Source organism: Sus scrofa, chromosome 3 (assembly GCF_054392235.1).
Source record: "Sus scrofa isolate SSC_HxYL_T2T_F1_AM1 chromosome 3, Sscrofa_HxYL_maternal_Yorkshire_Landrace_v2.0, whole genome shotgun sequence".
Classification (NCBI taxonomy): Eukaryota; Metazoa; Chordata; class Mammalia; order Artiodactyla; family Suidae; genus Sus; species Sus scrofa.
The window spans coordinates 38,939,918-38,967,807 of NC_139385.1; the positions used below are offsets into that span (position 1 = coordinate 38,939,918).

At 45.5% G+C, this 27,890-nt stretch overlaps 1 protein-coding gene and 1 long non-coding RNA gene across 27 annotated transcripts in view; one reads left to right on the forward strand and one right to left on the reverse strand.

Annotated features, from left to right (window-relative positions):
- Window positions 1-5,928: 5,928 nt before the first annotated feature.
- Window positions 5,929-27,712, forward strand: LOC110259936 (uncharacterized). Its single transcript, XR_014840840.1, has 6 exons — window positions 5,929-6,042; window positions 6,274-6,391; window positions 19,055-19,125; window positions 19,555-19,712; window positions 23,570-23,978; window positions 25,782-27,712. It is a non-coding gene; the product is annotated as an uncharacterized LOC110259936 (long non-coding RNA).
- ATF7IP2 (activating transcription factor 7 interacting protein 2) overlaps window positions 25,595-27,890 on the reverse strand; it is a 75,483-nt gene continuing 73,187 nt past the window's right edge. For all 26 annotated transcript variants that reach the window (XR_014840836.1, XR_014840833.1, XR_014840834.1 and 23 more), the window contains one exon: window positions 25,595-27,131. Coding sequence is in view for 12 of the 26 variants with exons in the window: in XM_085017628.1 (XP_084873754.1) it covers window positions 26,703-27,131 (429 nt within the window). In the remaining 14 variants the exon portion in view is untranslated. The remainder of the gene's footprint in view (window positions 27,132-27,890) is intronic.

A 27,890-nucleotide genomic window follows, 5' to 3' on the forward strand; every position in this document is an offset into this window, starting at 1 on the left:
CAGGTCACTACCCCCAGCCCCACCCCCATTGCCTCATATTTCTTCTCAGAACACTCTTTGGTAAGGAAACCACACAAGGTGGTGGCACTTATACCAAGGACTTGATCTGTATCCGTGCCACCCATATGTCTTTAAAGTTTTTTAATTTAAAATTTTATTTTTTGTTTTTGGCAGCACCCTAGACCTGTGGAAGTTCCCAGGCCAGGGATCGAACCCGAGCCACAGCAGTGATAATGCTGGTTCCTTAACCCTGCGAGCTACCAGGGAATTCCTACCCCTACAGCTTTAGATTCAAAGCCAGGCACAGTGCATCTGATTGATGATGTCTGGGTCACATGACCTTGGCCTCACTGCAAGGGAGGCTGGGAGATGATTAGCAGGCATTGTCAGTATTGTTCGTTTTGTTTTGTTTTGATCTTTTTAGGGCCGCTCCCGCGGCATGTGGAGGTTCCCAGGCTAGGGGTCTAATCGGAGCTGTAGCCACCTGCCTATGCCAGAGCCACAGCAATGAGGGATCCGAGCCGCATCTGCGACCTACACCACAGCTCACGGCAAGGCCGGATCCTTAACCCACTGAGTGAGGGATCAAACCCGCATCCTCATGGATTCTAGTCGGGCTTGTTAACTGCTGCACCACGATGGGAACTCCAGTATTGTCTGTTTTTACAGTAGGAGGTAAGTTTTGCAAACCAACCAGAGACTCAGAAGGAAGGGAATTCTCCAGACAAAGGGAGGACCTTCAGATACTGGGCCGTCAAATACCTGCTAAATCCCATCAGAAGCCCAGTTCTCTATCTACCTACGGCTAAGCCAGTGTATCCTAAGCTTTATGGCCCATACCTCGTCTACACGCTTTTTGCTGGTAGGTGTGTACATCCTGCACTATTCACTGAACATTTTTCCTTAAATCTACTTTTTTTTTTAATATAAATGCATTCATTCAAAAGAAAAAATAAATACAATTTATTTCAAACTACAAATTTATAAAGTAAATTGAAGATCAACATTTTTTGTCATAAGTGACCCAGTTAAAAACTAGATATGATTAAAAATAAGAATGTTATTAAATGCATATTTCAAATGGTTGTTTGCAGGAGGTTTTGAGCCCTAGGACTGCTCTTTCCTAACTAAGAAAGGTTAACAACAGATACATAGGTGTTAAAAAATGATCGGGGGCAGGGGGAGAAGAAATGGATGGAGTTCCCTGGTGGTCCAGTGGTTAGGATTGGGTGCTCTCAGCTTTCACTCCTGTGGCCCGGGTTCAGTCCCTGGTCTGGGAACTGAGATCCCACATAAAGCTGCTGCATGCCACAGCCAAACAAACAAACAAACAGATCAGGACCATAACTGCTTGATATAATCGGAAAGTAGTAAGAAGACAGAGAAGATAACGTCCTCTTATGTAACGTGACTCCAAGTACCTCCTAGATCAGTCAGGTACCACTGGGAGTATTTGCCTTGCAGTTTTTTAATTTATTTTATTTTATTTTATTTTTTGCTTTTTTAGGGCCACACTCGCAGCATAGGGAGGTTCCCAGGCTAGGGATCTAATGGGAGCTACAGCTGCCGGCCTACACCACAGCCACAGCATCGCCAGATCTGAGCCATGTCTGTGATCTACACCACAGCTCATGGCAACGCGGGATCCTTAACCCACTGAGCAAGGCCAGGGATTGAATCTGCAACCTCATGGTTCCTATTCTGATTCGTTACCACTGTGCCATGATAGGAACTCCTTTTTTTTTTTTTTTTTAAATTATGGTTGATTTACATTGTTCTGTCAATTTCTGCTGTACAGCAAATTGACCCAGTCATACATCTATACACACTGTCTCATATTTTGCTTAGTAGCTTACTTTCAATCCTATCAAAGTTTCCTGTTGTTGCTTTAAGAGATCAGAGTTCCTGTCGTGACTCAGCGGAAACGCACCTGACTAGCATCTGTGAGGATGCAGGTTTGGTCCCTGGCCTTGCTCACTCAGTTCAGGACCCAGCGTTGCCATGAGCTGTGGTGTAAGTTGCAGATGCGGCCTGGATCCCATGTTGCTGTGGCTGCAGTGTAGGCCAGCGGCTACAGCTCAGACTGAGAGTGCAGCTCTAAAAAGAAAAAAAGAAAAAAAAAAAAAAAAAAAAAAGAGGGAGAGAGAAAGAGATCACCACAAATTTGGTGGCTTAAAACAACATGATTTTATTATTTCACATTTCTGCAGGTCAGATATCTCAAATCAGTTTCATGGGGTGTCAGCAGGGCTCCATCTGGGGAACATGTAGGTCAGGCTCCCCAAAAAGTGTGAACTCTTTTTTTTTTTTCTTTTTCTGCCGCACCTGTGGCATATGGAAGTTCCTGGGCCAGGGATCAAATCTGTGCCAGAGCTGCACCCTATGCTGCAGCTGCAGCAACACCAGATCCTTAAGCCACCATGCCACAGCGGGAACTCCCAAGAAAGTGCAAACTCTGGTGTCTTCTCTGGTGTTAGGAATTCACATGTGTTCTTTGCTCCTCCCTTGTCAGATTTCCCCTGGGTCCCCTCTCTCTGAACACCACTACCTCTCTCAAGCTGGCCTTGTAGGATGTCCCCATCCAACAGCAGGTTTAAAATATCTATTTTGATTTAGCCACACCTTGGGTATATGATTAGATGCTTCCAGCCTCCCAGAAAGCCCAGCACACTCCATCCTCTCACCCGCTTCTGACCACAAGTCCCGTTTGAGCTTCTGGGCTTGCGGGGACCCCGGGGGGAAGGGGCCCGACGAGGCACATTGTGCCATCCTGCACAGACGGCCAGTGGGCGCCGCCTCTGCCAGGTGTCTACAGTGCGATAATTACAGAGCTTGTCTGGTTCTGAGGAGCTGACGTTTCTGACTCATCACCCAGGGGGCAGGAGTTTTCATTTGCTTTTTCTGTTCTGATAGCTGCTTTTCTTGGCCCCATCCAAGGCCGTGGCCCAAGACTGCTGTGACCCACCAAACCTTCCCTGGGAAGAAGTATATACCAGCAATCCAGTCTGACTCTGTGATTAGGAGCCAAGAGACTTTAACAAGCTGCTTAGACTCTTTAAACCTCTTAATCTGCAAAACTGGGGTAATGCTTAAGCCTTTGGTCTCCCATTCACCAAATATTTGTGTTCTTGCTTGTTTGTTTTTTGGCCACATCCATAGCATGTGGGATTTCCCAGGCCAGGGATGGAAACTGTACCACAGCAGCAACCAGAGCTGCTGCAGTGACAACACCAGGTCCTTAACCCACCACACCACAAGGGAACTCCATGACCCAGGATTTGATGAGCACCTATCATGTGCCACACCTTGGGCTGGAGACACACGGATGTACCAGACGGAAAAGTCCTGTGTGCTTGCAGAGCTTACAATGGAGGAGGGGGCAGCCAATAAGCAAGAAAATTTTAAACAAAATTACAAATTGGGATACCATCTGTGAAAGAGATAGTATAATGTGAAGGCAACAACCTGGGCTGAGTGAGCAGGACTCATTGATGAGATGACATTTAAGCTAAGACCTGTTTAGGAGAGCTGAGGGCAGGAAGGATTGAGCAGCAGAACCAGTCAGTATATACGATTGTGAGGATTAAATAAGATAAAGCACACACAAGACCGGGCCCAATGCAGTGGACATTGTTTCCAGAGATACCCAGAACTCCAGTTTACAAAGTACCTTCGTATGAACTGTATCATTTAATTTGTTTCTCATGACAGCCCATCAACTAGAGAGGCAGACACTGCTGTGCCCATTTTATTGCTGGAAAGGGATGGGAACAGCATTTTCGCTCAGCAGGGAGGCGGAGTTCCTGTGGTGGCGCAGCAGAAACGAATCCGACTAGGAACTATGAGGTTTCAGGTTCCATCCTTGGCCTCACTCAGTGGGTTAAGGATCCACGTTGCTGTAACCTGTGGTGTAGGTCGCAGACACAGTTGGGATCTGGCGTTGCTGTGGCTGTGGTGTAGGCCGACAGCTGCAGCTCCGATTAGACTCCTAGCCTGGGAACCTCCGTATGCCACAGGTGGGGCCCTAAAAAGAGAGAAAGAAAAAAAAAAGTTCAGAAAGGAGGCAAAGCCTTTCCTTGCGGTTTCTTTCCTCTCCTGAAGCTGCCTTCTTTGAGTGATGGTGGATGCTTGCAAGTTAGCAATGGATGGGTCAGGTCCTGCTTTGTAACAAAGAGCTGCCATGCACACTGGCCTACACCCATCAGAGTTATTGTTCACGTGTCTGGAATCAGCTGGAGATTGCCTGGGCCGCTCTGCCGACCTTGGCCAGACATGTTCACAAGTCTGCTTGGTGGCTGACCATGCCCTTGGCTGAGGTGGTTGGGGCAACTCAGCCTGGTTCATAGGTCTCCTGTCTTGTATCAGATTGACTCAGGTATGGTCTCACATGATGACAGAGTTGCAGGAGGGCAGGTGGAAACACAAGGCCTCTTAAGGGCTAGGCTTGCAATTAAGATACCATTACTTCTCTGCCTTCTATTGTCCAAGCAGCTTATACCTCTTACCCAGGTTCACGGGCGGGGAAATCAACTAACTCTCTCCTTCAGTGAGAGGAATACAAGGATGGGGGTGGGGAACTGGGGTCATTTATGAATTCTATTACTGTAGGTTTCCCATTAGGACCATAAAGTAGCCAAGGGTGTGGGTGTGTATACACGCGTGTGTCAACCAGTTCAACCATTAATGGCACAGATGGAATACTGGTGAAAGTGCCAGTTCTGTTAAATTTCTAAGGGCATGACTCAGAATCTGAATTTTATAAGCCTTTCAGCTTATTCTGATGATCACAAAAATTTGCAAACCATCTAAACTATGTACACACTTTAGATAGGTTTTTATTTTATCTTTGGAGATAAATACTGGAACAGTAAGTATTTCCCATATAGGTTTGAATATGAATCTCTACTCCTCCCTTCAAAACATATATATCCAAAAACTACCGTGCTTCCTATGCATTTGCTGAACAGATGTGGAAGCCCAAGTGGCAAAAGAGCAGATAATGCTACCACCCCCTAGTGGTGGTGCTTGGCAACACAGCAGAGCAATAATGAATCTTAAGCAAAGGTGTTTTCTTTCACATCCAATTTAACCAAAAGCAAGACATCGGATAAAAGCTAGTGTGAGGGTGTTCCCGTTGTGGCTCAGCGGAAGTGAACCCAACTAGTATCCATGAGGATGTGGGTTTGATTCCTGGCCTTGCTCAGTGGGTTAAGTGTTCCCACAAGCTTCGGTGTAGGTCGCAGACACAGCTCTTATCTGGTATTGCTGCGGCTGTGGTGTAGGCCAGCAGCTGTAGCTCCGATTTGACCCCTATCCTGGGAACTTCCATATGCAGCACCTGCGACCCTAAAAAAAGAAAAAAAAAACCCTCAAAAAAAGCTAGTGTGAGTTATTGCTCATTGCTTTACAGTTTAATCTATTACTATTATTACTATGTAGCTATTTTCATTGACCTCAGTTTATTCATTTTCAGCTCAGTTTTAAAATATGCACTCTTGTTTTTAGCTAGTATACTATTACTACACTGAAAGGGATTTAGTTTGCAACTGGACGTCAGTGTAGAATTTACTATTCTTCCATGAGAAAAAGAATATATTCTAAGTGTAAAACCACTTCGAAGTCACTTTGAGTAATTGTATTAAGAGAAGTACTTGTGCATGTTTTCTTTCAAAAATATTCCTGGTAAGAGCTGAATATTTACATGCCAGGGTTTCTGAACACTGGTGCCGGGGACACTGGGTGTCAGTTGTGGGGGCAGCTCTGTGTGTGTCAGATATTTAGCAGCATCCCTCGCCTCCACCCACTAGACGGCAACTGCACTCCCTCCCCTCAACTGTGACAACCGACATTGCCAGCTGTCTCCTGAAGGCAAAAGTGCCTCCAGCTGAAAAACTCCGTGGTAGGGCTTTATATACCAGGAAATACGGTGATTGAGGAAACCGTGAGGAAACCGCCAGGGTCCGCAGACACTCATGCCACTGGGAGAGGAAACAGGATGAAGCCATGGACAGCCTGCCCCACATGGCCCCTGGCCTGTCTCTAGTCAGCACAGCATGTTCCTGATCTCAAGGCTCTCACTGCGTGTTAGCTCAATGTTTGTCATCAATTAGAACAAACAGAGCCCGGAGGAATGGGAAAGAATGGCCCCTCCATGTTTGTAGAGAGACAACAGCATAATTTGACCAGGGGTTTGGACGCATACGAGGAAAGAGAGATATGACTTGATCTTGGCACACGTTCCCTTAAATAACTTTTTTTTTTTTTTTTAGCCAGGCGGGGAAGTTAAATTGCCATGACATGCTGCTGCCTAGTCCACAGAGAGAAACGCTGCTTGCTGGAGAGAAGAGCCCGGACAGCAGAGCACCCTCAGCCCTGGCCCCACCCTGAGCAGGTGAGGGGGGTAGGGTGTAACAAGGTGACCCCCTTGCCTCTGTCTTCTTTTTGCGCTTTCCTGAAGCCAGCGTTTCTTCTGTCACCCCCTCTCACCCTACAGCAGCCTGGGATGGATGGTCTTTTGTCCTGAAAGGTGCCAAGAATAAGGTGTGACATCCAGAAGCATTCCAATGGGACCAAAGAGACCTGCCCGCCAGGGCTAACTCTTACTGGCATTCCAACCTGGTCCCAGCTGTGTCCCTGCTGTCTGATCTCAGGCAAGCTGCTTGCTGGCTCTGGCCTCTGCTGCCTATAAAATGGGCAGAAACAGCAGGGGGCTTCCACCCCGTGCTCAGGGAGGGCTTTCAATCTCTTAATGACTGTTAAGCCACTGGGCCATGGTTGGATACCAAGTAAGTGGCAGATTCAAGCCTTGAAATGAGATTTTCTGAATAAATCCTGGGTTCTGAACCTTGCCACATTCTGGAACCTCTCGGGGGGTTTCCAAAGCCCGGATCCCACAAAGGTTGCCATTTCCTTGGTCTGGGGAGCAGCCAGGTGTGGAAACGATGTTTTCCAGGTGATTCTAGCATACAGCCTGCAGGGAGAGCCCATCTCTGCACCACCTTGGTACTCAGGTGCAGTCAAAGGACAGTCAGGCTTGGACAGAATCTGACCTCCTATGACTGGCTTATCTCACTGAGCATAATGTCTTCCATGTTCCTCCATGCCACAGCCTGTGACAGGATATCCTTTTTCTTGCCTGAATAATATTCCATCGTCTGTACACACCACATTTTCTTACTCCATCCTTCTGTTGATGGATATCTAGGTTGTTCCCACCTCTTGATACTGCTTACCCGAGGTGTTTAAAATAGTCAAATTTATGGGAACAGAAAGTTGCTGTTTAATGGGTACAGAATTTCAGTCATGCAAGATGGAAACATTCTAGAGAGCACCATGCAACATAGTAGTTATAGTTAACCATACAGTTAACTATACATTTACAACTTTGTTAAGAGTATAGATGTCAGGAGTTCCCATTGGGGCTCAGCAGTAATGAATCCCACTAGTATCCATGAGGATGTGTGTTCGATCCCTGGCCCCGCTCAGTGGGTTAAGGATCCAGCGTTGCCGTGAGTTGTGGTGTAGATCACAGATGTGGCTCATATCCCATCTTGTTGTGGCTATGGCCTAGACCGACAGCTGCAACTTCGATTCAACTTCTAGCCTGGGAACTTTATATGCCACAGGTGAGGCTCTAAAAAGCAAAAGAAAAAGGACTGTAGATCTTGTTAGGTGTTTTATTGTTTACTGCAACGGAAGAAAAAAAAAATGACAGGGTAAAATAGGTGGTTTAAGGAAGTGCAGAAGGCTCCAGGGTGGGCCAGGCCCGAAAACCACAATCACAAGGTCTTCCTGGAGGAGGAGTGCCAGAAAGAGCTGGAAAGTGGACCCCACATGTGGAAGAATTGCTGGAGCAGAAGGCTTTCCCGGGGATTAATGAGAGAGAAGGGCTGCCAGGAGTTCCAAACAGGGATCTGGAGCCTCCAGGGTGAGCTGTGGCCAGACTCCTGAGAGCTGCCTCTGCTGGTTAATAAGGTGTGACATGCAGACTCTTGCCTACCTGGGTAAGTTGTCACAGTAACCAGAGTGCCCATGAAGGGATGGGTGACTCAGCCTCCAGTTGCAGCCTCTGTCTTGCTTGGCCTGTTTTCTGGCAAAGGAGTCAGAAGGCCAGTGGGACAAAATGGGGCAGTGTGTGATTTGCGATTTTGCCAGCAACTCAACTGACTTCAAATTCCGCCTAAATTTGTCTCACTGCACATGAAAAAGTCTTTATAATTTGCTGGAGGGTTGCCGGGGAGAGGCCTCTTAAAGTCTAGCCCAAGGACCTTGGAATTCCCTGGGAAACATGTCAGAAATACAGATTTCTGGCCGTACCCCAGGCTTGAGGGACCTTCAAGGGATGGGGCCCTGGATTCTGCCATTTTAACAAGCTTCTCCAGGGATTTGGACCTAACGATGTCAGCAGATTGAAACTGGGAATATATCATGGGATGCTGAACCTTGCAGACGGCCCAGATTAGGTGATGGTGGTCACCCCACCCGAACTTCCTTTCTGCTCTGCTCCTTCTCGTCTTTGTCTCACCAAGCAGGATAAACGGAGTGGACCTCAGAGGTGGTTGGAAATGCAATGATCTGACGTCAATGTTGTCTGACCAAAAACAACAAAATTTATTTTAATTCTTTTATTTTATTTTGTCTTTTAAAGCCTTGCTTCACATGTGGGGTGCACATTTTTTTCCTTTTTCTTTCCTTTTTTTTTTTTTTTTTTTAGGGCCGCACTTGTGGCATATAGACATTCCCAGGCTAGGGGTCGATTTGGAGCTACAGCTGCTGGCCTAAACCACAGCCACACCGACACCAGATCCGAACCTCTTCTATGACCTACACCACAGCTCACGGCAATGCTAGATCCTTAACTCATTGAGCAGGGCCAGGGATCCAACCCACATCCTCATGGATACTAGTCAAGTCACGTTACTACCGTGGCACAATGGGAACTCTCTCGCTCTCTTTTTTTTTTTTTTTTTTTTGTCTTGGGCTGCACCTGTGGCACATGGAGGTTCCCAGGCTAGGGGTCTAATCGGAGCTGTAGCCTCCGGCCTATGCCAGAGCCACAGCAACACCGGATCCGAGCCGCATCTGCAATCAAAACCACAGCTTAGGGCAACGGCGGATCCTTAACCCACTGAGCAAGGCCAGGGGTCGAACCCTCAACCTCATGGTTCCTGGTCGGATTCGTTAACCACTGTGCCATGACAGGAACTCCAACGGGAACTCTTTTAAAAAAATTAAATTTAAGGAGTTGATTTTATATTCTGTAGCTATCTGGAGTTCCCAAATCAGACTAGGAACCATGAGGTTGTGGGTTAAGGATCCGGCGTTGCCCTGAGCTGTGGTGTAGGTTGCAGGCGTCTCGGATCCCGCGTCACTGTGGCTGTGGTGTAGGCCGGCGGCTACGGCTCCGATTGGACCCCTAGCCTGGGGATCTCCATATGCCTCGGAGCGGCCCTAAAAAAGGCAAAAGACCGAAAAAAAAAAAAAACAATTAAATTTAAAAGGAGGAAATCTCGCTTAGTCAACAGGCTTTCAAAATACCTATTAAACAGGTTGACTTGAATCGGGTCTTTTTGTCTGTTTAATATGCAGTGACGCTTGCTCTGATAACAACACCTCAAGTTCCTTCTGGAGTCATCTCTCTTCCTGCGGGCAATCTTGATGGGCAGGTCCATCAAGGTGTCCTGAGGCATGTGACCCAAGCCTGGCCAATCAATGCTTCTGTCCTAGACTCTCCTAGGTGCCAGGAGGGCATAAGCCCCGCCCCCAGGCTGCCGCCTCTTCTGCCTTTGATTTTCTCGGTGTGCCTTCCTGAGCCTTCTCTAGGCTACAGCACAATTCTGTGGGCTACCCCAGGTCTCTCCCATAAAATGCCCTTGCTGCTTAAATTCGGGTCCCCTAGACAACGCTGAAGCTTCTCTTCATCTATGTCTGCATACTGCAAAAATTTCTAGAAAGTTTTGTCCCGTTTCAATTTTTCACGGGGATAGGGGAGGAGTTCAGATGGGGATGATAATGTGGCAGTTTCTATGCTCTTCATTTCTTTGCTGTACCCATGGCATAGGGACATTCCCGGGCCAGGGATCACATTGCACTGCAGTTGTAATTTGCACCCCGCTGAGGCAACGCGGGATCCTTAACCTGCTATGCCACATGGGAATTGCCATTTTGCCATGTTCAATCCAGCCCCTCAGAAAAGCTTTACATTTCCTTTTTAGTGATCGTTTTCTTTTTTGGCCACCCCACGGCGTATGGAATTCCTGGGCCAGGGATCAGATCGGTGGGGCAGTTGTGACCTACGCTGCGGCTGTGGAAACGCTGGATCCTTTAACCCATGGTGCCAGGTGGGGATCGAACCTGTGGCCTGGCACGGCAGCGACATAGCTAATCCCATTGCGTCAGAGTGTGAACCCCAAACTTGACATACTCATCATAGGATAAGTTGTTTCCAGAGTCTCTCTGAGATTGTCTTTTTCAACTTGCGTTGGATTTTTGGCTTAAACTAATTGCTTTTATTCTACCCTCATTCAATTCCAATTTGATGAAATAAGCGGATGATAAAGTCCACCTGCAGGGGCTTTTGTTGTAAGTAGAACAGAAGTTCTGGAGTAGAGAACACAACCAGGGAAGAGTTTCTGACTCTCGAGTATAGAAAAGTAATTCCAGTTAAAATTTTTGACTCCAGACCCCCCCCCCCAAAAAAAACAACAAAACTGAGAATCAGGAGTTCCCATCGTGGAGCAGTGGTTAACGAATCCGACTAGGAACCATGAGGTTGCGGGTTTGGTCCCCGCCCTTGCTCAGTGGGTTAACGATCTGGCGTTGCCGTGAGCTGTGGTGTAGGTTGCAGACGCGGCTCGGATCCTGCGTTGCTGTGGCTCTGGCGTGGGCCGGTGGCTACAGCTCCGATTCGACCCCTAGCCTGGGAACCTCCATATGCCGCGGGAGCGGCCCAAGAAATAGCAAAAAAAAAAAAAAAAAAAAAAAATTGAGAATCAGTGTGGAGGGCTGGGAGGAAAGGACCGTATTCTACTTAGACATGAGCTATAATCCTTCTACACTGGCACCATATTTCAAATGTGGTGTATGGTAGTATTGCGACAGTCGATTGGTCTCAACACCAAAAAGGACGAAAGGTTTTTAACTCCTATTTCAGAAATGTGGAAGAGAGGCACTACTGCCACCTGGTGGCTACTTTTCCAAATTGTTCGTTCAGGTCTTCAGGATGAAATTTGTGACCTTGAATGCCAGGTAGGCAGTAAACTGCAAATATTCCAAAGCTACAACATTTGGCTATTAACCTGAACTCTGCATTTCTGTAGTCAATCAAAATCCAATCACAGGCAGTTCCCTTTGCGGCACAGCAGAAACAAATTCAACTAGTATCCATGAGGATGTGGTTTCGATCCCTGGCCTCACTCAGTGGGTTAAGAAAACTGTGTTGCCGTGAGCTGCAGCATGGGTTGTAGATGCGGCTTGGATCCCACATCGCTCTGGTGTAAGCGGGCAGCTATAGCTCCGATTTGACCCCTAGCCTGGGAACTTCCATATGCCTTGGGTATGGCCCTAAAAAGAAAAAATGAATAAATAATAAATTTTATTTTAAGTAATTAAATTTTTGTCTTTTAACACTTGTGACGTATAGAAGTTCCCAGGCCAGAGGTCAAATTGGAGCTACAGCTGCTGGACTATGCCAGAGTCACAGCAATACAGGTTCCAAGCCACCTCTGTGACCTATACCACAGCTCATGGTAATGCTGGATCCTTAACCCACTGAGAGAGGCCAGGGATTAAACCAGCATTCTCATGGACAGTAGCCGAGTTCATTACCAGGAGTCACAATGGAAACTCTTTTTCTTTTTTTCTTGTCTTTTTAGGGCAGAACGCATGGCATAGGGAGGCTCCCAGGCTAGGGGTCGATTCAGAGTTGTAGCCCCTGGCCTACGCCACAATCATAGCAATGAAGGATCCAAGCCGCGTCTGCGACCTACACCACCGCTCACGGCAATGCTGGATCCCGACCCACTGAGCAAGGCGAGGGATGGAACCTACATCCTCGTGAGTTCTAGTCAGTTTCTCAGATATGTTTCCCCTGAGCCACGACAGGAACTCCCCCACCCTTTTATTTTTAAATAAAATTTAAAAGGAGGAAATCTCACCTAGTCTACGGCTTTCAAAATACCTATTAAACAAGTTGAACTGGGTCTTTTTGGTTGTTTCATATGCAGTGCCCCTTGCTCTGGTAACAACACCCCAAATTCATTTTGGAGTCATCTCTCCCTTCCTGTGGTGTAGGCCAATAGCTACAGCTCTGATTTGACCCCTGGGCTGGGAACTTCCATATGCCATGGGTGTGGCCCTAAAAAGAAAAAAAAAAAAAAAGAATGAATGAATAAATAAATATAATAGTTTGCTTCTATTAATCCCCAACTCCCAATCCATCCCACTCCCTCCCATTTCCCCCTTGGCAACCACAAGTCTGTTCTCATTGTGAGTCTATTTCTGTTTTGTAGATAGGTTCATTTTTGCTGCCATAATTTAGATTCCATATGTAAGTGATATCATATGGTATTTGTCTTTTTCTTTCACTTCTCTTAATATGAGAGTCTCTAGTTGCATCCATGTTGCTGTAAATGGCATTGTTTTGTTCTTTTTATGGTTGTGTAGTATTCCATTTTGTATATGTACCACATCATCTTATCCATTCGTCAGTCAATGGACATTTAGATTGTTTCCATATCTTGGCTATTGTGAATAGTGCTACCATGAACATAGGGGTGCATGTATCTTTTGGAATGAATGTTTTGTCCAGATATATGCCCAGGAGTGGGATTACTGGATCACATGGTAGTTCTATATGTAGTTTTCTGAGGAACCTTCATACTGTTTTCCATAGTGGTTGTATCAGTTTAACATTCCCACCAGCAGTGTAAGAGGGCTCCCTTTTCTCCACACTCTCTCCAGAATTTATTATTTGTAGTCATTAATGATGGCCATTCTGACTGGTGTGAGGTGGTACCTCGCTGTAGTTTTGATTTGCATTTTTCTAATATTTAGCGACATTGAAGATTTTTTCATGGGCCTGTTGGCCATCTGTATGTCTTCTTTGGAGAAATGTCTATTCAAGTCTTCTGCGCATTTTTCAATTTTTTTTTTCCTTTTCTTTCTTTCTTTCCTTTTTTCTTTCTTTTTTTTTTTCTTTTTTGCTGTTGAGTTGTATAAGTTGTTTGTATATTTTGGAGATTAAGCCCTTGTCCGTTGCATTATCTGAAACTATTTTCTCCCATTCTGTAGGTTGTCTTTTCATTTTTTTTAAATGGTTTCCTTTGCTGTGCAAAAGCTTGTAAGTTTGATTGAGTCCCATTGGTTTATTTTTGTTTTTATTTCTATTGCCTTGGTAGACTGACCTAAGAAAACATTTGTATGGTAGATGGCAGAGAATGTTTTGCCTATGTTCCCTTATAGGAGGTTTAAAGTGTCTTGCCTTATGTTTAAGTCTTTAAAACATTTTGAGTTGATTTTTGTACATGGTGTGAGGGCGTGATCTAGTTTCATTGATTTACATGGAGCTGTCCAGTTTTCCCAGGACCACTTGCTGTAGAGACTGTTTTTTCCCTATTATATGTTTCTTGCCTCCTTGTCGAAGATTAATTGACCATAGGTGTCTGGGTTTATTTCTGGGATCTCTATTCTGTTCCATTGGTCTGTGAGTTTTTGCACTGGTACCACAATGGATTACTGTAGCTTTGTAATATTGTCTGAAGTCTGAAAGAGCTACGCCTCCTGCCTGGCTTTGTTCCTCACAATTGCTTTGGCAATTCTGGGTCTTTTATGGTTCCACAACAATTTTTGGATTGTTTGTTCTAGTTCTGTGAAAAATGGGTAATTTGATAGGGATTGCATTGAATCTGTAGATTGTTTTGGGTAGTACGGCCATTTTAACAATACTGATTCTTCTAATCCATGAGCATGGAATATCTTTCCATTTCTTTGAACCCTCTTTAATTTCCTTGATTAATGTTTTATAGTTCTCAGCATGTAAATCTTTTAGCTCCTTGGTCAGGTTTATTCCTAGGTATTTAATTTTGAGGGGTGCAATTTTAAAAGATACTGTATTTTTATATTGCTTTTCTAATAGTTCATTGTTAACATACAGAAATGAAGCTGATTTCTGAATGTTAATCTTATATCCTGCTACTTTGCCGATCAGTTTGAGTATTTTTTTGTGTGCAGTCTTTCGGGTTTTCTGTATGTAGTACCATGTCATGTGCATAGAGTGACAATTTTACCCCTTTTATTCCAATTTGGATACCTTTTATTTCATTTGTTTGTCTGATTGCTGTGGCTAGGACTTCCAAAAATATGTTGAATAAAAGTGGTTAGAGCAGGCGTCCTTATCTTCTTCCAGATTTTAGCGGAAAGGTTTTCAGCTTTGTCCATTGAGTATTACATTGGCTGTGGGTTTGTCATAAATGGCTTTTATTAAGTTCCCTTGATACCCATTTTGCTAAGAGTTTTTATTATGAATGGATGTTGGATTTTATCAAATGCTTCTGCATCTACTAAGATGATGATGTGGTTTTTGACTTTTGTTAATGTGGTGTATGACGTTGATTGATTTGTGAATGTTGAACCATCCCTGTGAACTTGGGATGAATCCCACTTGGTTGTTGTATGTGATCTTTTTTATGTGTTGTTGGATTTGATTAGCTAAATTTTATTGAGAATTTTTGCATCTATATTCATCAAAGATGCTGGCCTATAGTTTTCTTTTTTGGTAGTACCTTTGTCTGGTTTTGGTATTAGGGTGATGGTGGATTCATAGAAGGTCTTTTGAGAGTGTCTTTGGGATTGAAGAATGTCTTATTCTTCAATCTTATGGAAAAGTTTAAGAAGGATGGGTATGAGTTCTCCATATGTTTGGTAGAATTCTCCTGTGAAGCCATCTGGTTCTGGACTTTTGTTTGTAGGGAATGTTTTTTATTACATACTCAATTTCATTTGAAGTGATATATCTGTTCAAATGATTTATTTCTTCTTGATTCAATTTTGGAGGACTGTATGTCTCTAGAAATTTGCCCATTTCCTCTAGGTTGTCAAATTTGTTGGCACATAATTGTTCATAGTATTCGCTTATGGTTTTTTTGTATTTCTGCAGTATCCATTGAGATTTCTTCTTTTTCATTTCTTATTTTGTTTATTTGGGTTCTTTCTTCTTGGTGAGTCTGGCCAGAGGTTTGTCAATTTTGATTACCCTTTCAAAGAACCAGCTCTTGGTTTTATTGATTTTTTTTTCCTATTTTTAAAAATCTCTATTATTATTATTATTATTATTATTATTATTATTATTATTATTTGCTTTTTAGGGCTGCACCTGCAGCATATGGAAGTTCCCAGGCTAGGGGTCCAAACAAAGCTGCAGGTGCCAGCCTATACCACAGTCACAGCAAAGCGGGATCCAAGCTGCAACTTCAACCTACACCGCAGCTCACAGCAATGCCTGGCCTGGGGAACTTCCATATGCCCTAGGTGTGGCCATAAAGAGGTCAGGGATCAAACCCTCATCCTCATGGATACTAGTCAGGTTCATTTCCACTGAGCCACAACAGGAACTCCCTAATTTCTGTTTTATTGATTTCCTCTCTGATCTTTCTGATTTCTTTCCTTCTGCCGACTTTAGGTTTTGTTTGTTCTTCTATTCCTAATTCTTTGAGGTAGTAGGTTAAGTTGTTGATTTGAGATTTCTCCTCTTTTTTTGAGGAAGGCCTGTATCACTATGGACTGACTTCTAAGAACTTCTTTTGCAGCATCGCATAGATTTTGAATGGTTGTGTTTTCATTGCCATTTGTCTTGAGGTATTTTTTTAATTTCCGTTTTGATTTCCTCATTGACCCATTGGGTTCTTCTTTTTTAATTCATCTCCTTATTTTATTGTTTTCAGAGTTGTATTATGAAATCATTTCTTTGGCCAGTCACTTGACTTTTTCTTTATTTTGTTCATCCTTTCTTGACTCTGATCGTTAACAAATTACTCACAATTACTTCCAAAGACCTACAGTGATATTTTGTCAAATTCTAAAAGAACTCTCCATGTATTGAATTTTCAAATAAGTAGCTGTATTAAAAAGCTTTTAGCAGTTCCTGCCATGGCACAGTGGGGTTAAGAATCCAACTGTAGTAGCTCAGGTCATTGCAGAGGTGTGGGTTCAATCCCTAGCCTGGTGCAGTGTGTTAAAATATCCAGCATTGCTGCAGCTGCATCGTGGGTTGCAGCTGTGGCTTGGATTCAATGCCTGGCCTGGGGAACTTCCATATGCCCTAGGTGTGGCCATAAAGAACAACAGCAACAACAATAAAAAAAAGGCTTTTATAGTCCATACTTAACCCATACAGGGGCCAGCAAAAATGTATTTTTATGCTATAATATTAGACCCATTGGCTTTTTAGTAGCATGTTGTTTAGTCTCTATGTAGTCAGTTTTTTCTCATTTCTTTTCCTGTGGTTAATTTCTAGTTTCATGCCATTGTGGCAGAGAAGATGCTTGAAATAATTTCTCTATTATTAAATTTGTTGAGGTTAGTTTTATTTATTTCTTTATTTGCTTTTTAGGGCCATACCCGAGGCATACAGAGGTTCCCAGGCTAGGGGTCTAATTGGAGCTACAGATGCAGGCCTATGCCACAACCACAGCAACTTGGAATCCAAGCCATGTCTGCAACCTACACCACAGCTCATGGCAACACTGGATCCTTAACCCACTGAGCGATGCTAGGGATCAGATCAAACCTTCATCCTCATGGATGCTAATCAGATTCATTAATCGCTGAGCCATGACGGGAACTCCTGACCAAACTTCTTAACATGGACAATAGTCTCTAACAGTGTCTCAGATGCTACTGCTGCCTCATAAACAAGTTCTGAACTTAGTGGCTTAAAGTAACTTTTATGTCGCTTGTGGTTTTGTGGGTCCACAGTTTTGTGGATCTAGGATTTGGATAGGACTCAGTTGGGCTGTTCCATGGGGCTTCAGCTGGGGCATTTGCAACCCAGGATCTGCTCCAAAGATGACATCTTCACTCAGGGGCTGCCACCTCAGTGCTCCCTGGTCTCTCTCTCTCTCCATGTGGTACCTTGTCCTCCAGGGTCGTGTGGTCTGGGCTTTGGGGATCTTGGGGATGGTTGCACTTGCATGGTGGCTGGTGTCCCAGAGGCAGGAAGTAGAAGCCACCTGGCCAGCCCCCAGCACTGGCACAGCATTGCTTCTAGGGTATTCCATTGGTCAAAGCAATCGTAGCCCCTCTAGATGCAAGTTAGTTGCAGCCATCAAGACATTTTTCCTCCAAGGGCTTCAGAATCTCCTAAAAACAAGAACAATCTCCCATGTAAGCCCAATATGGTGACCATTTTCAGGTGATTTAATGTGGATGCAACACTGTAATCTGTACAGTCCAAAGTCGGACTTCACCAAGGTCCACATAACGTCCTCAATCCAGGATCTGCTGAGGGTTATGCATTGCATTTCACTGGCTTGTGGGATCCCCAAATCCTTTTTTTTGGGGGGAGGGGTGCACTGTGGCATATGCAAGTTCCCAGGCTAGGGGTCGAATTGGAGCTGTAGCTGCCAGCCTACACCACAGCCACAGCAACTCAGGATCTGAACTGTGTCTGTGACCTACACTATAGCTCACAACAATGCCAGATCCTTAACCCACTGAGTGAAGCCAGGGATTGAACAAGTTGGGTTCATAACCGCTGAGCCACAATGAGAATTCCCCAAATCCTTTTCCTTCAGATGACTTTCCCAATGGGCATTAAGCCTATGGGTCTGGCACAACTCCTTCCCCAGACACTCTGTGCCTTTCTCTTTGTCTTTTTTTGTCTTGTCTTTCTAGGGCCGCATCCTCAGCACATGGAAGTTCTCAGGCTAGGGGTCAAACTGGAGCTTCAGCTGCAGGCCTACATCACAGCCACAGCAACACCAGATCCTTAATCCCCTAAGTGAGGCCAGAGGTCTAACCTGAGTCCTCCTGGATACTAGTCGAGTTCATTACTGCTGAGCGAGGCCAGGGATCAAACCCGCATCCTCACGGACATTATGTCGGGTTCTTAAGCCACTGAGTCACGACGGGAACGCCTCATGTGTGCACTTCTCATTTGTGAATCTCCTCTGTCCCAGACCAAGTCAGCTCCAAAAGGGTAGAGACAGTGTCCAGTCTTGCTCTCCACATCAGCTCCTGCCACCGTGTCTGGCATCTGGTAGCACCTGGCACGTTCTGTGATGAATAAATACATGAGTATTTCACTGTGAGAATGTAAGCAATGGGCCGAAAAGAGTTTGGGGTAGCCTGGGCTGTGTGTTTTTACTAAGCCTTCACCAGGTCATAAACCACTTAACCCAGCTGCTAAGATTTTCTGCTGTCTTGGGATATGATCCAGCCATGCTTGTTTTTCTCAGAGAAATAACCCCTACTCATAAATTTACCAAATTGCCTTTTTCCATTTCCTTTTTTCTTTTATTTGTAGGGATGCACCATGGCATACAGAAGTTCCCAGGCTAGGGGTTGAATCGAAGCTGCAGCTACTGGCCTACATCACAGCTACAGCAATGCCAGATCCACGCTGTGTCTGTGACCTACACCACAGCTCATGGCAACACCTGATCCTTAACCTACTGAGCGAGGCCAGGGATCAAACCGCATCCTCATGAACACTAGTTGGGTTCATTACCACTAAACCACAATGGGAAATCTCCAAATTGTTTTTATACAGAGCCCATTTGGCCTGAAACAAGGCCCTCAATCCTACTACTTAAAATACTCCGAATAGCTCTGCTTGCTGCTCTTGGGTCTCTCGGGTCCCAGTCTGTGAGCCAGAGATGGGTGCGTAACTCCAGCCTATGGGATAATTTTTTTTTTTCATGAAGAAATAAGTGCTAAATAAGTACCCTTAGCCCAGAAGGACTGAGCCCAAGCTGTGGTGGTGTTGGGGGGATTTGTAGGTACCTTGATTCCCCATGATCCTAAATAATACCACCGTGTTTGGTTTCCATGGTGGCAGGGAAAGCTGGAATGGATCATTTGCTCTCATTACAGAACTACCTGTCCTGCATCTGCTTCCTTCCTTTGCAGGTACTCTGCACCTCCATCCCGCAGATTGTTCCTATCTTCAGGAACCCTCCCCAAACCCAGTGTTGTCTTTCATGTGTGTGAATACAACTCTGCATGGTGAAAATTAAGTAGGCTCCTGTTTTGTATTACCTTGGCTTGAATTCCATCCCAGCGTGTTCCATGGCATTTACTATATTCCTCTGGAGCCAAAATCCAGGGGAACATAATGGGGTTAGAAATAGTTTTAAATAAAGCTCAAGTGTAGAAATCCCGTCTTCACATATCCAACATCACTGCCCTCCGTCCAAGTAATGAAAAGCAACCTCGGTGTCTTTGCCCCTGATGTCAGTTACAGCATCTATGGATTGGTTCCTGGATATCAGCTGTATTCATCCAACTTACTGTGATTTTTTTTTTTCCCTTCCTTTTCCTGCCCCCCAACTCCCTGAGGCATACGGGAGTTTACTGTGGCAGAGATTAGATCCAAGTCTCAGCTGCGACCTAAGCAACAGCTGCAGCAATGCTGGATCCTTAACCCACTGTACCAGGCCGGGGATTGAACCTGTGTCTGAGGGCTCCCAAGATGTTGCTGATCCTGTTGGGCCACGGTAGGAATTCCCAACTTACTCTGCTCTTTAAAGAGTTTTGCTTCCCTGGGAGTTCCCATTATGGTGCAGAGGAAACTAATCTGACTCATGACCATGAGGTTGCAGGTTTGATCCCTGGCCTTGCTCAGTAGGTTAAGGATCCAGCATTGCCGTGAGCTGCAGTATAGGTTGAAGATGCAGCTCAGATCTGGCATTGGTGTGGCTGTGGCATAGGCCGGCAGCGGTAGCTCCAGTTTGACCCGTAGCCTGGGAACCTCCATGTGTGGTGGGTACAGTCCTAAAAAGCCAAAAAAAAAAAAAAAAAAAAAAAAAAAAAAAGTTTTGCTTCACTGGCATTGAGAAACAGCTGTCCATCTTGTAACTGAACTTCCATCTTGTAACTGAACTTGAGTTCACCTGCCAGATGCACAGCAAACCAATCTACCGACACCAGGTTGTGGTGAATTGTGGGGTGCCAAGCAAGAACAGGCAACTCATGCTCAAAAGACCCCAACTCTTCGATTGCTTCTAGGGAAGGATTTTTAGAGGCAACATTAGGGGTGAGGGTTGCAGAGGATATGATCAGCTTTTGGATGTTCTGATGGGTTGGTGGTGAGCTTAACAACTGGTGAAGTTTGAGGTTAATCATCAACTTTTGTGCTCCAACCAGTCTGGGGTCTCTGTGCTTGTGGTCAGCAGTTTTTCTCCAATGGAGCCCTGGTTACTGTAAAATAACTCAAGGGTATGTGTCAGATTTATTCTATAACCCTTGAGGACTAATGGGTCCTGTGACTCTGTTTTATGGCCAGCCTATTGTTTAGGCTATCATTACTTTTCTCACTTGACTGCTTTTCCTTTGTTTCTGCATTCCCTCACTTCCCTAATTAGTAACTGCTCAAGTCTGTTCTTTGCAACCTGGGAAGGCCTAGGGAGTGGCCACCAGAAAGGCCCCACAGGGGTCCTGCTTGGTTTCAGTCTCACAAACCCCTGGCCCTCATTTTAAAATTAGAAGAAATTGTTCCTTTCAAAGAAATTTGAGAAAACATCCTGGTGTATGGATTATCATTTCTTTGCCTGTGTGCAAGAGTTGTTGCTTGTTAATCAGCGATGCTTTGAGTTTTAACTAATTTTAATCCTTTTCTGCAATCTAGATAGCTAATTTGTTAAGATCTGCCCCCCCGCCCCCGTTGGTCCTGTGATCACTGTCATGTTAGATGTTACCTGTGCACTGGATGCTTAGTTCCTGGGGGGGTGGGGCTCCTTACCCCAACATGGTTCTACCACTTTTACCAGAGCTCACACTGTGGAGGAAGAAAACTTTTCCCTTTTAGGGTCTATGAATGGAAACTGCGGATAAACTGAAAAAGGAGTAATAGAAAAAAGAATAAAATTAAAAAAATTTTTTTTCATGCCTGGAGGTTTCGGAGAAAACACGTGAACTCCCAAAGAAGCCGTTAGACAATAGAGGGCTTTTTTTTTTTTTTTTTTCTCCTCTTTTTTCTTTTTAGGGCCACACCTGTGGAAGTTCCCCAGGCTGCAGTTGCTGGCCTACACCACAGCAATACCAGATCTGAGCCTGCATCTGAGACCTATACCACAGCTCATAGCCATGCTGGATCCTTAACCTACTGAGCAAGGCCAGGGATCAAAGTCACATCCTCATGGACACTATGTTCAGTTCATAACCTGCACAACAGGAACTCCTAGACTCTAGAGGCTTGTTTTGTTTTTTTAAAGGGCCACACCTGCAGCATATGGAAGTTCCCAGGCTAAGGGTTGAATTAGAGCTGCAGCTGACAGCCTACACTACAGCCACTGCAACGCAGGATCGGAGTGGTGTTTGCGACCTACACCGCAGCTCATGGCAGCACTGGATCCTTAACCCACTGAGCAAGGCCATGGATCGAACCCAAGTCCTCATGGCTACTAGTCAGGTTCATCCCCACTGAGTCACTGTGGGAACTCCTAGACTGTAGAGTTTTAACAAAAGGTGATAAATTCCAGAGAAATGCAAAGGAAAGGGGTTTGGGGCTCCTAGAGGTGGTAAACTGGGGAGGAGGGTGACTAGGTAATGTACGGTAAGTATGGTTGTTGGGTTGGGTTGCACAGATTGATCTCAGGTCTTCCTGGTCCTGGAGACGGAAACACCTTTACAAAGGGAGATTTACGCGCTGATTTTAGGCGGAAAGGAGGAGGGCAGAAAGCTCGCTCTTGGCTTCAGTTTTCTCGAATGCCTTCAGCTCAACATAATCCTTAGGCTGAAGTGGCCTATTCATGGAGGCATGTTCTGATCCCTTTCAACAGGGATACAAAGTTAGCCACATCCTTCTCCCTGAGAAAATCTCATGAGGCCAAAAGGTAGGAAGTGATGGATTAGGTTTGTCCCTGTTACAGGACTCTCGTCCTTTTAACGTTCAAGGATCCAACTCCATCCTCTGGATTTGTGGCCCTCGGTGAGTTGACCTCTGAGTTTCTGCCGCTCCAGCGGTGCTAAAGGACAATCGAAATGGAGCTTGGGTTCTAACCAGGCTCTGAAATGTGCCGGGAGGCCCATGAGGAAGTGAGACTGGTGCGCGCGGCTCTGCCCCAGTGGAATCTGACCTTTTGACCACTTATTGTCTTAACCTCTGCACAACGATCCAGAAACTCAAGACACTTATTGGACCCTTACTCTAAATAACTCATGGCAGCCCATTCCTTAAGGACAAGGATTTCCTTTTTGCGTCAGAGTCCATCCTAATTCTTGCCCGGCAGCAGACAGAGAGCAACCCTGTGGCCTTTGCCTTTATAAGGCCCTGACTCCCTCTTCCCTGGAACATTCCCTTCAGTTTTACCTGAATTTGTCTCTGGAATTGTGGTTCTTTTTTTTTTTTTTTTTTTTTTTTGCTTTTTTAGGGCCACGCCTGAGACACATGGAATTTCCCAGGCTAGGGGTTGAATCAGAGCTATCACTGCCGGCCTACCCCACAGCCACACGTGATCCAAGCTGTACCTGCAAGCCTACACCACAACTCACGGCAATGCCGGATCCTTAACCCACTGAGCGAGGCTAGGGATCGAACCTGCATCCTCAGGGATGCTAGTTAGGTTCGTTAACTGCTGAGCCACAATGGGAACTCCTGGAATTGCAGTTCTTAAAATGCCAAATAAGGTTCTTTGTTCTTTGAAGCCTTGACACTGATTATTGTCCACAGCTGCTTGGATCTGCCAGTTAAAGCCTCTGTCTGAATCCGTGGTGATGGGCAGGCATAGTTTGAGGAGGAAGATACTGTGAAGCAACTGATGGGGCTTCGCATGTTCCTTGTTGGGGACGTGAAACCACCTCCCAGCCAACGTGTCTAGGAGCACCCAGGAGGCCCCACCTCCACAGTGTATGGGGTAAGGGCCAGGTGCCCTTGTTTTAAACAAATTGTGGTCCCTGTGAAGAGTGATTGTGTTAGTTTTCCTGGGGCTGCTGCAGCAAATTCACACTAATTTGGTGGCTTAAAAACAGAAATGTATTCTCTTATGGCTCAAGAGGCTAGAAGTCTGAAATCAAGATGTTGGCAGGGCTGTGCTCCCTCCAAAGGCTCTGGGGGAGGGTCCTTCCTGCCTCTTCCAGCTTCTGGGGGCTTAGGGTGTTCCTTGGCTTGTGGCTGCTTCAGCCCACTCTCTGCCTCTGTCTTCACAATGGATTCACATTAGAGTGATTTCGAATAGGATTTTCTTTTCTGTCCATGGCCACCTCCGAGTGCCATACGGTCGCCTGCTGACCCTCTTGTCACAGCAAATTATCGGTTGCCTTAGAAACAAGGTGTTTCTAAGTCCCTCATCCCCTAGCAAAGGTTTTGGTTTTTTTGCTTTCTATCATTTACTAATAAGGATTTGCTTTGTCCTAGGTATTCTGCTTTATCTTGTTAACACCTTATGATGACCTGGAATCCATCAGGGCATCTTTTTTTGGAGGCTCTCACCTGTGGCATATGGAAGTTCCCAGGATAGGTGTCCAAGCGGAGCTGCAGCTGCTGGCTTACACCACAGCCACGCCAGATCTGAGCCATATCTGCAACCACTGCAGCTCACAGCAATGATGGGTCCTTAACCCACTGAGTGAGGCCAGGGATTGAACCTGCATTTTCATGGCTACTGGTTGGATTCACTACTGCTGGGCCACTGCAGAAACTCCCCATCAGCATTCTTGATCTCACGCAGCAGGACCAGTTACATGAGGAAGGAGAGAGGGAGAGGAGTGCTGCCTTCATTCTGCTCGTTGAGAAAAAGGAGACTCAGAGAGATGCCCACCTCACTGTGAGTGTTGGAATTACTGTGTCTGAATTCCTCATCCCACAAAAACAATGCATGAGATGTGCAGTTTCCAGGACAGCCAGACAAGCTACTGCTCCCCTGGGCTTCCAGCTGAGGGCTTGCTCCCTGCCTGGGGACCCCACGGTCTCAGTGAGGGAGCCATTGAAACTATAGAACCAGGAGCTGATTACAGGGGCTAGACTTGGCCCAGGGTAGGAGAGCTGAGGGGGGAAGCTATGCAAACTGTTTCCTTTGGGTCTAGTGTTGAGTCTGGAGTCACCAGAAGTCAGGAGGGAAGGATGTGAACAAGAGCCAGTACAAACTGGAAGCAAGTCTGTGTTGTCGCTGCTTCCAGCCATGATGCCTCAGGAATCACGGAGTAAGCCTGGAGCTGCCCATAGATGCATGAGTCCTGCACTTGGACAGGCTCTGGTGGATGCTACAGGAGCGGCGGCCAGATCAATGGTGCAAGGAGACCGACAGAATCTCAGGCCCCGTGTCCACCTTTAGAACATAAAACAGAACTGCTGTTTCAGTTCTCCTCTGAATCTCACACCGGGTCTCATGCCCAACACTGAATTTGAACCAGCCAGGGAAGGACATCCTGGGAAAGGTAGTTCAAGCTCAGTGACATAGATTTGGTCCAAAGTCACCACATCCAGCCTGGGTGGCAACCGACCCCAAATGCCAGAGATTCACCTTGCAGCTCTGCCACCACCTGAGGACAAGCTCATCATATGTGTCTAGGGTCTGGGCCACAGGGCCATAAGAACAGTGGGGCAGCCTTCCCGTTCTGTCGTCCCACACAGGCCCAGAGCTGCCTGTGAGCTGGATCCCTGACTTGGGCAAGCCACCTGAACTACTGGGCCTGCTTCCCCATCTTTAAAATGGGCAGAAAACACCTTAACCTATTACTACGGGGTAGAATAGAAACTGTATAAGCTGGCACAGGTTTGAAACTTCATAGGAATTTGTTTCAAGTATCTTTTTTCCCCTTCTTGTTTTCCAAGCCTGAGTCTCTCAGTTCCCTGGAGATTCCATGAACTTGCCCATAGTCTTTTCTCAATATATTCAATTTTAGCACATCAGAGTGTAGTTCTGCTGCTTAAAGGAAGGTATAAGGGTTTCCCACCTGAAGCACATAAGACATTTTCTGGGTGGGGTGGGGTGTCTGCCCTTTAGTGTGTGACTATACACACCCTGGGTCTTGTCCCCAGGCTTGCTCTCTTCTGGTGGCCCTGCTCCTCCAAAAGGCAGGAAATACTAATACTTTGAGCCACTGGTTCTAAGACGCTTGCCAGCAGCATTTCTTACTCTATCACATGAAAAGCTCCCTTGCTTAAAGACTTGAGCACGCATCAACATTCCAGAAGACCTGCTGGTTTAGACGCAGTTTCCCTCTCGTGATGGGCACCAAAGTCTTGCTTATGGCGTCAAGTCTTTGGGCTTCATTGAGTAAGTGAACATCTAGGCGATGCCAGCCCCAAGGGTGCAATCGCCCTGCAGTGAAGCCCTCATCCTGAGCCCCCAGACGCCCTCACAGACGGCAGCTCATCTCTTCAAACTCAGTTCAGACTCTGGCTCTCTCAGTCATGTTTTAAAAAGGCAAAGACACAGGAGACTGGAAAATAACAGCTTTATTTATGATGGAAGGCGTGAAGGCATTCACAAAATGCCAAGGAAAACCATTCCCTGTTCAATTGTCTAAACCTCAGAGCCTCTGAAGCCTGAACTTTGTCTATATACCAGGAAAGAATGCCTCTTGAACACACTTCCACGCTAACAGTTATTTTTCTGTTTTCTCAGCATCCTGGTATTACTTATCCACAGTTTTGTCCCATCGGGTCCTGACCAACCACACTCATCAAGTCTGCCTGGCCGTCAAGTTTCTTGGGCGACTTACGGAGCCATGGTTTCAGTCAGTGTGCCCGAAGACAGAGGTTTGGAGGACACACCTATGGGAGTTATGTTCTTCCTCTGAGTAATGATGGCAGCCAGGAAATAAGTAAAAAAAAAAAAAAAAAGGGGGGTGGTGGTGGTGGTGGTTGCGTTAGGGAACCAGCAAATTAAAGCCTTACATCTAAGGCAGACAAGTCCATTTTTCTCAACTGAATTAGTGGGTTGGATAATTTATAAGAGATACTGCATTTTTTTGTGTGCACAGCACACAGTTTGAGTATATAAACTGATTTAGGGAAAAACCTCTAGACTATTTCCCCAAATGATTGACATAGCCCGAAACAAAAAGGGGGCACAAATTCATAGCCCTTAGAATCTGAAGAGAATGGGAAGACATCTATTTTCATAAAATTGTGGTGGAGATGCACCCTAGGGATGATCTGATCTCAGTAAAGAACTGAATTTTCCTGCACCAATACTGACCATAAGCAGGGCTCCCGAAGCTGACTGTCAACAGAGGAAATGGGGGCTGCCTGCACCCCAGGGCTTCTGACAGCAGCAGCAGCTCTAGTCACCAGAGGTACTGTATCTAACGCAGCTTAGCGACATGAGTCCATGATAGTGTATGTCTTAGAACATAGCCTTTGGCAGTACTTACTGAGTGCAAATCAGAAATTCATGAAGGCCGCTTACAACGTAGGGAAAAGGACTGTCCCTATACAAAGGGTTCACAATCTGAACTGGCCTTTAAGACATCAAATAGTGTTAGAGAACACTGTAAACAAACAACTCAAATAGAAAAAAATAAACATGTACAATACACAATTATCAAGTACTTTTTCCTTCGGTAAGACTTTCAGAAAACCCAGGAATAGATTTTATATCACAAAATGGCCCATATCGTCCAAAAATGTCTTTTGACTGGACAGTAAAATAGTATTTGTTGGAAGCTAAAAACTGAGATAAAGTGCAGGCCATTGGGAGTGGTAAAGCTTTAATTTCTCCAATCTTCTTCCAAATCAACTTATTATTAGGGTTCTCATGGCACAGGAACAGGTGGTAGCTTTCCACGGGGGCACACTTGGGATTGATTTTGGTGATGTTCCAAGTCAGGGCAATGCCCCTGGGTCTCAGCACTCGTTTTACTTTCAGCTCAGGCTTCTGGGGAGGAAGCGTGTCTCGGATTTTGTCCACGAGTTCGGGCAGTAGTGGTGGAGGTTCTGGGAGAGGTGGCAGGTGCTCAAAGGATTCAGGAACCTAAGACACAGGTAGAGAAAGTTTAGTGAGCTGGACGGGTGGGTTCTGATTGTTTTAAAGTGGTCAACAATATATACTTTCCATTCCTCAATCCATTTATCAAAACTGTAGGGTACATGACGCTGGATCCAGTCTTTCCAAGCCTAAGCTTCTTTTGGAGTTAAAAGCTCTACACTCTGAAATATCGCTAATCCAGAATGGGTTAGGTCCAAGCCATTCTGAATAAATATTCCATCCCATTTCCAAACCATGCTCCTGAACACTGTGCTAATTTACATGAAAAGTGAGAGGGGGAGTTCCCGTCGTGGCGCAGTGGTTAACGAATCCGACTAGGAACCATGAGGTTGCAGGTTCGGTCCCTGCCCTTGCTCAGTGGGTTAACGATCTGGCGTTGCCGTGAGCTGTGGTGTAGGTTGCAGACGCGGCTCGGATCCCGCGTTGCTGTGGCTCTGGCGTAGGCCAGTGGCTATAGCTCCGATTCAACCCCTAGCCCGGGAACCTCCATATGCCGCGGGAGCGGCCCAAGAAATAGCAACAACAACAACAAAAAAGACAAAAGACAAAAAAAAAAAAAAAAAAGTGAGAGGGTACAAGAACACCCATCTCCATCCACCCTCATCGACAATGACTATTGCTCTTAAAAATCGTTTCCAATTTGTTGGATTAAAGAAATGTATTTAATTTCTATAGCTTCTGGAAAATTCAATTAGACTATTTTGAGTAAACAGACACACAATAACACATTTAAAAAAGCATATT